At 57.8% G+C, this 11,540-nt stretch overlaps 1 protein-coding gene across 4 annotated transcripts; it reads right to left on the bottom strand.

Moving 5' to 3' along the window:
• Positions 1 to 4,223: 4,223 nt before the first annotated feature.
• On the bottom strand, positions 4,224 to 10,533 carry LOC102152242 (USP6 N-terminal-like protein). 4 transcript variants are annotated; one of them, XM_038557991.1, is made up of 6 exons: positions 7,546 to 10,533; positions 6,659 to 6,779; positions 5,925 to 6,019; positions 5,652 to 5,717; positions 5,025 to 5,123; positions 4,224 to 4,362 (listed from the first exon to the last, which is right to left on the bottom strand). In XM_038557991.1, the coding sequence occupies exons 2-6, from the start codon at positions 6,729 to 6,731 to the stop codon at positions 4,324 to 4,326; spliced, it is 372 nt and encodes a 123-aa protein (XP_038413919.1). In that variant the 5' UTR covers positions 6,732 to 6,779; positions 7,546 to 10,533; the 3' UTR covers positions 4,224 to 4,323. The 4 variants fall into 4 exon arrangements, with proteins under 4 accessions (XP_038413919.1, XP_038413921.1, XP_038413920.1 ...); XM_038557993.1 differs by having other exon boundaries at positions 5,925 to 6,004; XM_038557992.1 differs by having other exon boundaries at positions 4,229 to 4,362; positions 5,005 to 5,123.
• Between the last annotated feature and the right edge of the window lie 1,007 nt (positions 10,534 to 11,540).

Genomic DNA, 11,540 nt, shown 5'->3' with positions numbered 1-11,540 from the left:
GGGCGGGATGCGGGTGGGGGCGCTGGGTTCTCTGGCTCTGGGGCTGGGGCTGAGCATCCGGCCCCCCTGTCTGCAGGGGCCCCCACAGGAGAGCCACCAAGCCCTTGCGTCTTCGCCATTTCTGTCAGAACCCTGCGTTCACCCTGTCTGCGTCCGAGCTTTTTCTTTCGTTCTTTTTCAAATCTCAGACAAGTGACTGAGTTTCAAAATTTCAATTTTGAGGGACTCCCACGGGGGAGACCTGTGCTCCTCCTGCCCGGGAGGGTCTCCTCCCACTTCTGGCCTTTGCTGGCCTGGCCCAGGGACGCGGCCCCATGACTGGACCGGGGTTGGCAGCTTGTGGCCACACAGGGCAGACAGCTGGCCCTAGACCCGCGGCTCTCAGCCAGGTTCCCCGCTCCTGAGCCTGGGAACAGTTGGCGCCACCGTCCTTGGGACCCCTGGGATCCTGAGTCCACCCTGTCGCTCCCGGGACTGCCCCCCACTTCTCCACCTGAGCACCCTCAAGGGTGGTGTGTCCCCCACTCTAGCAGATTTCTGAAAGTTCAGATTTTGTGCTCTGCTGCCTATAATATTGTGCATAGACCCGTCAGCTGGCTCCCTGTCCCTGTGGGATCCGGGGCTGTGTCTCCCCCAGATCAACTGATTGATTTTTTTTAAGATTTTATTTTTCTGTAATCTCTACACCCAACATGGGGCTTGAACTCGCTACCCCAAGAATAAGAGTCGCATGTTCTTACGAGCCACACTGAGCGGTCAGGCTCCCTTTGATTGATTCATATGTATTAATTGAACCAGACACGCTGCATGTATCAGGGCAGAAAGTGAGCCCATGCTTTGAGGTGTGGTGGAGTCATTGGGACCTTGATCAATGTTAAAGAAAGCATAGCTTCCCTGGGAGCCCAGGGAGTGGGGCCCACACACGTGAAAAGTTGACAATTTCCTTTACCAGGAGTCATTTCACTGACGATTTACTTAAAATGCTATTCAATGGCAAGTGTGAATCTAGGATTGGGATATAGTGAGAATGCTCTAGGATTTGGAGGTAACTAAAGCTCCCCGTCAAGGACTCAATGTTCCAGTTGGATGCAGGGATAGGCAAGCAAGCAAAGAGATATGAAACATGGTACTGGGGTGGGTGTCTGGCTGCCCTGGTCAGGGGATCTTGATCTCAGGATTGTGACTTTGAACTCCATGTTGCGTATAGAGATGACATAAAACTAAAATATTTAACAAATAATAAATGGATGAACAAATAAAGAATGACATTGAAGGTAAGTGCTTGCCTCAGGAAAAACCTCCACCAGACTATGTCTAACCTGCAACCTATTCTTGATCGTCCCCGTTTGCACTACTTGGCCCAGATGACGTCCTCCACAAGTGACGGTCCCGCCTGAGTGGGAGTGGGCTTCCTTCATTTTAAGACCTGTGTTTCCGGGATCCCTGGGTGGCGCAGCGGTTTAGCGCCTGCCTTTGGCCCAGGGCGCGATCCTGGAGACCCGGGATCAAATCCCACGTCGGGTTCCCGGTGCATGGAGCCTGCTTCTCCCTCTGCCTGTGTCTCTGCCTCTCTCTCTCTCTCTCTCTGTGACTATCATAAATAAATAAAAATTAAAAAAAAATAAAAAAGACCTGTGTTTCCCCTCATTGTGCGGGGAGAGAAGAGCTGTGAAGGCACGAGTTCGGTGGATCAGCATAAACCTAGGCAATGATCATTCCCGAACCCGGTAGCCAGAGCTCGGCCTCCTTTTAGGATCCGATGTCATAACGAAGCCTGTATGGTCATTGGCTTGGATGCAGGATGGAGGCTGAACTAGAATTATGAAGAACAAAATAGGGGGAAAACCAGAGGCTGAAAGAGAGGACAGATTTCACCATCCGTAGCCTTCGCAGGGATCTGGTGTCCTTTCCTAGGAGGGGCCCCCGCTCCGTAGGGTGCTTCCTGCCCCTCTGCGCTCCTTGTTGGAACCCGGCAGGCACATCTCCGTGCCTCCAGCACCTCTGCAGTCGTGGTTTGTAGCATCTTCCATGTACTCTATCGTGTGACCACAGTGACATGTATGTAACCATCCTGCTGCTGTTTGACAACATTCGGGGGATTCCGACTTTTGTTGGTTTTGGGGTGTGTGTGTCTGTCACTGTGCAGCTATCTGATCCTCTGGCTGCATCACTCTAACACCGAAATGGTTGACACAACATTATTTCTGGTGCTGGCGCTGGGCGGCTAGCTGGGTTCTCCTGGCCGACTCGGGGCTCGCTCGGGCAGTGACTTTCCGCCGGAGGGTCAGCTGAGCTGGAAGGTCCGGCTCGGCCACATTCCCGTGTCCAGCAGTGGGTCCGGCTGCTTCTCTTCTCCCCGATGCCTCTCCAGTGGGGAGCCAGACCTCGGGGCCGCCCTGGGGGGAGCTCCTGAGGAGCCGGCTGCCCATGGGGGGAGCCCTGGGGCTGCCCATGTTGGGAGTTGGGGTGGGGAGGGGGCTGGGGTTCCTTGGTCCCCTGCGCTGCCTGGCCTTCAGGCGGAGCCCCACGCTCACCCAGCCCCCACTCACGAGATCGTGGAGGGTGCCCTCCACATGCTGGTGCAAGAGATCCAGCAGCACAAGGTATGTAGGCTGAGCCCGCCTGGTAAGGGTGGCCCAGGTGCATAAGCTGCAAGTGTCTACTCTCCTGACGTCCCCTCCAGGGCCACACCGACCGCCCTGCTGGCCCTCTGTGCCCCAGGCACACAGGCACGGGGCGTGGAAGGGAGGAAGTGCCCCTGGAACCCGGCCAGTCCAGGATCCCAGGACAGAGGGAGCACAGACCTCCCAGGGTTCTTTGCACAGACCCTGGTGACATGAGGCTCCCCGACTGTCACTCTGTCCCAGCCCCTCCTGGCCCGCAGGGCACAGGCTGAGTTGCAGTAGAGATTGTGGGGTCCTGACCCTGGCGTATGGCCGCCCCTGGAAGGCACATGGGAACTTCAGCTGTGTGTGCCTGGTGGCCCCCCTGCAGGAGCTGATCAGGGGCCTGGGCGGTGCCCCCTCTTCCTCTCTGGGGGTCTCTCCGCACCTCGTGCACAGAGCTCTAGCGGGAGACGCAGAATGGGCCGTCCGTGCTTTTCACACAACAACACTTTATTGAACTTTCAACAGCAAACGGGCTCAGAGCTGAGGGTGCGCGCCTTCCCCTGGGGAGGGAGACCTTCCTGTCCTTTAGGGGAAAATGGGAATCACACGGGGGTGCATGCTCTGGAGTCCCCCACCTGGGAGCCTGTGCAGACTCCGTGTGGGGGTGCAGGTCTTGAGGTTGGGGCCTGAGAGGCGGTTCTGAGGACAGCAGAGCTGACCTGGACCTGCAGCTTATGGGCTCCTGTGCTGCGTCCCAGCACGGCAGCTGGGCCCCGGCCTCTGGCCCCCTGGTGCCAGGTGACTGACTGCTGGAGCCCCAGCATGTGGAGGAGCCTGCCTCCTGGTGTGGGTGCGGGTGGGGCCCACGGGCCTGCCCCTGCTGCCCTCCCCCCAGGGTGTCCCGTTATTCCCCCGCCTGCCCTAGGTCAGCGACCTGGATCTGTGGGGCACGCCTAGGGCCCAGGAGGCCACATCTGGCTGTGAGAGGCTCGCGAGATGAGGCAGGGCACGGTGACGGCGGGCCAGAGCCTCCGGGACCCTGCACTCACTGTCACGCTCTGCCCCCGAGGCCTGCGAGCATCGAGCTGCCCCGTGGGCACAGAGGGCAGAGGGTCCCCAGCCTGTGCAGGGCCTCGGGGCAGCGGGCTCAGCGCCGCCCTGGCTCTGCCCTGGCTGTGCCCATCACTGCCCTGTGAGGGGCTTGAGCTGCAGTGGCCGCGGGGCAGGAAGGGTGTCCTGGGCCCAACAGCGTCATCCTTAGTGGGCTGGGAGGACACTGTGATGGGAGTCCCGGGGGGGCTCCAGGGCCTGGTCTGTTGTGTGGCCCTGGCAGGCACTGAAGGGAAGGGGACCCCGTGTTCTGGCTTCAAGCCCATGTCTGGGGGCCGCCTGCCTGCACTGTCTTGTTGCACTGGGAGGATGAGGAGGGAGTTCCATCGCTGGGGGGGCAGCCGGGCCAACGAGGGGTCCTGGGCTGGGGGCAGCTGGGCCAGAAGCGGAGCCCCCAGTGTTCCCGGACACAGGTGTGCAGCCGTGGGCTCTGAGGATCTTTCCTCCTGCAGCGGCTCCTCGGCCTTGAGGATGGCCTGGCCCGGAGGGGGTCCCGGCGGCTCAGGCTGGGTGGCTGGGCCCGGGGAGGCCGGCTCCTCCACCCTGGGGGGTGTCTCAGAGGCCGGAGAAGGGAGGAGAGGCCCAGGCACTGGGAACACTTGCTCTAGGCCCAGGGCCCTCCTGGGGAACTCGTCAGGTCCCGCTGGAAAGAGGCAGACTGGGTTAGTGTCTCCAGCAGGCTGTGTCCCCAGTGGGGGCCCAGGGGTCCTCACAACTCCCAGGTGGCCCCCGGGCTGACACTGTCCACAGCCCCCCACACTGCTGGTGCCTAAGTCCTGCAGTGGGTGCCCACAGGCCCAAGCCTGGCCTGGGTTCCCTGAGGCTGGAACAGAAGAGGAGAGCCCCAAGATGAGGATGACAGCCCCGGGGCTCTGTCCCCTGTGGGTGGCCCCAGCAGGCTGAATAGGGAGGGGATGGGGCCCTGAGCCCACTTGGGGGGGGAGTCACACTTCATCCTTCAGAGCTGGGTCATGGAGGCCCGAAGGTGTCTTAGCACCTCCTAATCCTCCAACCCCCAGGGCTGGGCCAGAGAGTCCTGCAGGAACTCCCGGAGCCCTTCCAGGGGCAGCTTCAGGAGGCGCTCTGGGCGGTGGGTGTAAGTCAGACCCAGAGGGCCCGCTGTGCCCAGGAGCACCATGGGCAGTGCGCCGGCTGGGGTGGCCCCTGCCTGCTGCTCCTCTCAGGGAGTCCCGCTACACCCACCTGCCCTGCCGTCCCCCCACCCAGGTCTGGGTGCTGCTCAGAGCACAGGGTCACCACCCCTGTCCCCCTCCCTTGGGCACACCTGGGCTCCCAGGGGCTCACTTCTGTGCACCTTGAGGATGGTGTAAGCCTAAGTGTGAGCACCTGCTCCCCGTCCAGAATGTAGGCGTCCCAGAGCTTCAGGGTGAGCGAGAAAGGGGTCTAGGGGACAACGGGGTGGGAGGAGCTGCCTGAGCAAGGACCCCTGGGGGTCTCAGCTGGGGCTAGGCTAGGACTCCCATGTGCCCACAGCCCTTGCCGCCCCCTGGCTTCCTCCGACGAGGCCCCACTGCACCCCCTGTGTGTGCCATTCTCCCAGGGAGATCAGGGCTCCCAGCCACTCTGGGTTCCGATCCTGCCCAGCACCCCATGCACACCTGGGGGCACAGACTCTGCCTCCTCTTGATGACAACATGTCTCAAGAGAACCCCAGGCTGGCCGCAGCATGGGCCGAGGGCTTGTCCACGCTCCAGCTGAACCAGCCTTCCCTGGGGGAGCTGAGGCAGAGAAGGCCCGCCCCCCGGAACCTCCTCCAGGGACCCTCTGGGCTTCTTCAGGATGGGTCTGGGCTGCGAGCCTCAGCCTCAGGACCCAGGGTCGGGCCTGGCTTGTCTGGAGGGTAGGGCTGAGCTGGCCTCTCCCCGGGGTCAGGGAGCAGGTCAGGGAGCGGGGGCCCTGGGGTGGTCTTACCCAGTCAATGAAGCACTGAAGGAACCACTTGGGGGTGTAAATGCCAGTGCACATCTGTTCCTCATCCTGGCGGAAGGGCAGGAGGTGCTCAGGCCCCACACTGTGGCCCCTGGCGCCAGGTGGACATGCTCCCCATTGCCTGCCCAGCCCCGAGGATGCACCCAGGCCCCAGATGAGGAACGTTACCCCAATCTCTGGGCAGCTCAGAAGGGCTGTGCCCCCCAACCCTCGCCTCGGGCCACAGGGACAGAGCCTCTAGGAGCTTCCACTCGCCATGTGCTTCTTCAGCTTGGGGAGAGCTCTGTCTAGAACGTGCTCGTGATGGGCCTGGAACCTCGGCAGTTTGTGGAACCCTGGAATGAAGAAGCCTGAGAAGGCCTCAGGCCCCCACGATCAGGGCCTCCTCCTGCACCAGGTGGGGTGGGGGTGGTGTCCTGGCAGGTGCCTCCTCCCCCATGCCCTGACCCCCGTGTGCCCACAGCCCTCTGAACCCTGACTGGGCCCACTCTTCCCAGAGGACAGGACTGCCTTCCAGGTCGGGGTGCAGGGCCCGGGGACCCTCATCCTCACAAAGACCCCCTGGGGTGTGGGCTGGGGGCTGAGGACCAGGCCCAGCTGACCCAGCACCCTCTTTCCTGCAGTGGCCGCCGCAGGGACAGGAGGGTCCCCAGCCCTGAGGGTCAGCGGGTGCAGGTCATGGGGAGGGTGATGGGTGTGCACACCCCTCTGTGGGGCTTGGAAGTCAGGCTGGGGGCACCTGGGAAGGTGGAGACGCTGCCTCCTGGGCCTTGCAGTGGGACCTGGTGGGCAAGCAGGCAGCGGATAGGGGCTGAGGGAGCAGCAGGAGTGCAAGACTAGTCTGCAGATGGTGGGGCGGGTGGCCATGGCTCCAGGACCCCGAGCCACCTGGGGAGACGGTACTCTTGTCCGTGTAAAGGCGGACTGGGGGGATCGCCACCTGCCCCCAGTGCAGCAGCCTGCAGGGAGGCTCTCCTGAGCTCCCCTACCGTGCATGGCGTGCCTGTCGTCGGTCATCAGCTGGGCCAGCGCCCAGAAGGCGTCCTCCTCTGGCAGGAACATGAGGACGATGGCCGCGATCTCACTCGTGCCCTGGCAGTAGCCCTCCTCCTGCAAGAGCCAGAGCCCCACGGAGGGTGTCCACCTTGAGGCCCCCTCTGAGCCCTCCCTGCGCAGGCATCAGGCTCCCCTGGCTCCCTCACAGCCCGAGCTCCCGGAGGGGGCTCCCAGAGGGCAGGAGGGCAGGTGCAGGACCACCCGGACCAGCTCGGACACCAGCACCATGGGCCCCGCTACCGAACCCTGTGTCCACCATGCCAGGGCCCCCGTCCTCAGACCAGGAGGAGGGGCCTCCGTGAGCTGTGCCAGGCTGCAGGGGACCCGCCAGGTCTGGAGACCCCCCCTTGAGGGCAGGTCAGGGGCCTGACTGTGGCCCCTGGGAGGTTCCACGAGGGAGGCTGGGCCAGGACACCCCACGGGGCCATAGAGTGTGTTGGCTGGTGTTCCTCGGGGACCCTTCTGGAATGCGCCATGGAAGGGGGCGGCCTCCTGGGTGCCTCGGCCTCATGCCCTTCAGGGGAGTGGGAGCCTTCCCCGCCCGGGGTTCTCATCAGTAGTTCCGTCTATCAGGGTCCAGACCCGAGCTCTAGGACGGCCGCGGTGCACGCGGGGGCCCGGGGCAGCCCCAGCCCTCGGGCACCCAGGCCCTGCCTCCCCTGGGAGGTCTGCACCCCGCCCCCTGCCCGTCCCGGAGGAGAGAGACCCTCCCCGGCACCTGGGGGCCGTGGAGCTGGGGCCCTAACTGGGAGTCCCGCTGGTCACCAGCTCTCAGGACAAGGCCGCCCGTGGGGCAGGGGGTGGGGGCAGGGACACTCACGGTGTCGTACACCGAGTAGGCCGCCAGCACGTGGAACAGGGCTCGCTGCCTAGGAGGGGGGACAACGGGGGGCTCTGCTCAGTCAGCCCCTGGCCAGCAAGACCGCCGAGGTGTGGACACCCGCCCCGCAGGCCCTGCGGTTCTCAGGTCCTGTCCGTGGGGACCGATCTCTGGGGTCAGGTCTGTGCACGGGGACAGGCGGTGACCTCACACGTGCAGCGTGCCGGGGTTATGTGCATCCTGGGTTTTCCGTGTGCCTCCATGTGGCTCCTGCCATGGGGTGTGCAGCTCCCAGCTCCCCGAGCGCTGCCAGAGCCCTCTCCAGCCCTGGAGCAGCCACTACCCTGCACGCCCCCCTGGGAGCCAGCGCTCCCCGCACCCTGCTCCTGGCAGGCCCTGGCACCTCTCCTCCCCTGTCCTGGCCTGTCCCCGGAACACCACCAGCCCCATGTGGCTGCCTGCCCTGAGGACATGCAGCCGGGGTGTCTGTGGCCCTGAGCGCATCCCCAGGCCTTTGCAGGTGTCCCTGGGCTGGACTCTGTGGGGGGACCGCGTGCCTGCCCATCCCAGAGCATCTCGGGGCTCCAGCATCTTGGCAGTCAGCATGTCGGAGTTACAGGCCATAAGCTAAACTCTCAGGAGTCTGTATGCTTGGGAGACAGCTGTCCGCTAGGCACTCATTTATGGCAGTTAGAACATAGCTCCTCTCGATTTGAAGATGGTGTTTGGATGTCGCTGTATTGAACTCGGATAAAATGTCTACATGCCTGCCACTTCCACATGTTTTTCACCCAACCTGTGTGAGAACCGAAGCTAAGGATTTAGGAGCTAAGTCCCCACGCAGTCAGGATACGGGCGGGTCCTGCCCTGAGCTCAGCTCTCACAAGCAAGCATGCCTAGAAGCCAGCTTTCAACTCGGTGCGTTCCCATGGAGTGAGAACGCAGCAGCATCCTGAGGAACTTCCATAAATTCTGCTCTCCTGGACTCAGAGTCACAATCCTTCCAAGACCGCAGCTTGCCACTTGCCTCCCACCAGCTTCTAACCAACACCTCTATTGAGGGTGTTTTCGAAACTCCATCTGCAGGCAGTGTGGAACTGGGAGACTGCCTCAGCTCAACTCGCAGAAGGAAGCTCCCCATGGAGACAGCTTTCAACTGGCTTCTCAGGTATGGAAGTTAGTATGTAGCTCCAACCTAAGGGAGGAATTCCTCGGAAGTCGCTGGATTGAACTTGGATACACTTGCTGCTCACACAACTTCTGTCCCGCATTGACCGAAATCCTGTGGAAAGAAGCGTAAAGGCAGTCAGCATGTGGGAGGTACAGGCCATAAGCTCTACTCTCAGGAGTGTGTATGCCTTGTAAGGCATACACTAGGTGCTCATTTATGAGCACAAGTGTGTATGCCTTGTAAGGCATACGCTAGGTGCTCATTTATGGCAGTTAGAACCTAGCTCCAGTCTAATGGAAGACGGTGTTTGGAAATCGCTGTATAGAACTTGGATACACATGACTACAAAACTGATGAGAAATTAAATAATGAACTGTAATATGCAAGGTATTGGGGCAACACGGTAACGGAGGAACAGTAGATAACTAACAGTCTACCAGGCCTCAGCATCCCTGCACTCTTCCCTCTCCTCACATCTCCTCCTCCTTTCCTCGTAGCCACGCTGGCTGTCCTTTTAACCTCTTCTTGCCAAACCAGCGTCTGTTTTGAGTATCTGCATTGGGGTCCTTTCTTCCCAACACAGTGTCTCCAGATCTAACTCCCTTTTGTTATTCTGTTCTCAGGAATGTCACCCTCACTGAGACCTTTCATACTTTTCTCTCCAATAATTCCCCAACTTTCCTTCTCGGCATACAGTTTTGTGTATCATATAGCATTTGCTCTTTTCTTTCATGTGTCTTTGGTTTTGTGCTTTTGTCCACCTCCAGTTCCTTTAGGCAGGAGCTCATGGTGTTTTTAGCTTCATCCATGGGCCCACCAAGGTACCTGGCATAGGGCGAGTACTTAGTGCCTAGTTATGGAATGAATCAATGAGAAGTTCTTTGAACCCACTTCCCCTTTTAACCAGCTAGACTGTAGGGAGAAATGCCACAAAGAGTTTCAAGTTGTCTCTGGGTAGGGGGATGACCACAATGAGTTTTCCTCTGCAATTCCTCCAGCAGAAGTCCCTAGGTACCATTGCAGAGGAGGTTTCCTGCCTCATGTTCTCCAACTCTAGCTACAGCCCCAGGCAGGTCACCACCAAAGAAAAGGACAGCTTTATTTGGGTGTCCTCAAGGCATTGGCTTTCCAGATCACAGCGGCAAAGGAGCAGGACCTATGGGCTCCAAGGGCAAAGAAAAGGACCTCAGAAGCCTCCCTTTTGTTCCTTTCCTGTCCTCTCCATTGGTGTCTACTTTACAAATAAGGAACCTCACCTCAGTCAGAAGAGGGACCCTGCTCCCACCCATGCCTATCTAAATGAGGATCCTGAAGGCCCTGTGGAGACTGGTCTTGTCCCTTGGAACCCAGATGCGGTGTACAGTGCTCTGGCATTTTCCTAGAGAAAATAAACAAATGATAAACAGGTAGACAACCTGATTAACCATCAGAAAAATGCAAGCCAAGAATCCAATGTGATATCACATCACATCCATTGGAAGAGCTAGCATAAAAAAGACAAGAGACAAGAAATGCTGCTGAGAATGTGGAGAAAAGGGAACCCTTGGGCTCTATTGTTGGGATCGCACATTGGTACATTCACTATGCAAAACTTATGGTGGTTCCTTAAAATTCAAAGATAGAACTACCATTATGATTCAGCAGTTCCACTCCTGGGACTGTATCCATAGAAAATAGAAGAATATGTCCAGGAAATATTTGCACCTCCATTATCAGGAAGCACTATTTTCTTTTTTTTTTTAATAATAAATTTATTTTTTATTGGTGTTCAATTTACCAACATACAGAATAACACCCAGGGCTCATCCCGTCAAGTGCCCCCCTCAGTGCCCGTCACCCATTCACTCTCACCCCCCGCCCTCCTCCCCTTCCTTCACCCCTAGTTCGTTTCCCAGAATTAGGAGTCTTTCATGTTCTGTCTCCCTTTCTGATATTTCCCCAAACATTTCTTCTCCCTTCCCTTATCTTCCCTTTCACTATTATTTTTATTCCCCAAATGAATGAGACCATGTAATGTTTGTCCTTCTCCAATTGACTTACTTCACTCAGCATAATACCCTCCAGTTCCATCCACGTTGAAGCAAATGGTGGGTATTTGTCGTTTCTAATGGCTGAGTAATATTCCATTGTATACATAGACCACATCTTCTTTATCCATTCATCTTTCGATGGACACCGAGGCTCCTTCCACAGTTTGGCTATTGTGGCCATTGCTGCTATAAACATCGGGGTGCAGGTGTCCCAGCGTTTCATTGCATCTGAATCTTTGGGGTAAATCCCCAACAGAGGAAGCACTATTTTCAACAACCAAGACAAGAAAACATCTGTGCCCATCAGTTGTGAATGTATAAAAATGTTAGCTATAGAATGAAATAGGAATTGGCCATAGGAAAGGAAATCCGGTTACGTGTAATAACCATATTAGACTTTGAAGGCATTATGCCAAGTGAAATAAGTGAGACAGAGAGAGGCAAATTATGATTTCATACACATGCATGTAATTATATATATATATTCCCTTATTTGTGGAATCTAAAAAACAACAACAACAACAAAAAACGAAAAGCCTAATTCAGAAAAAAAGATCAGATTGAGGTAACCAGAATGGTGGTTGAGGGAATGGTGAAAAGATACAAACTTTCAGTTTTAAGATAAAGAAGTAATAGCAGTTTACAGTACATTATAATGACTAGAGTTATTACTGCTTTATGGTGTATCTGAGAGGTGTCAAGAGAGTAAATCTTGAGAGTACTAATCACAAGGAAAGTCGTTTGCTTTTTTATTTACTTTAATTTTGTATCTATAAGAGATGGTGGTGTTTAAC

Source organism: Canis lupus, chromosome 15 (assembly GCF_011100685.1).
Source record: "Canis lupus familiaris isolate Mischka breed German Shepherd chromosome 15, alternate assembly UU_Cfam_GSD_1.0, whole genome shotgun sequence".
NCBI lineage: Eukaryota > Metazoa > Chordata > Mammalia > Carnivora > Canidae > Canis > Canis lupus.
The sequence above is the reverse complement of the archived record's forward strand: the minus strand, read 5'-3'. Positions and strand labels throughout refer to the sequence as shown.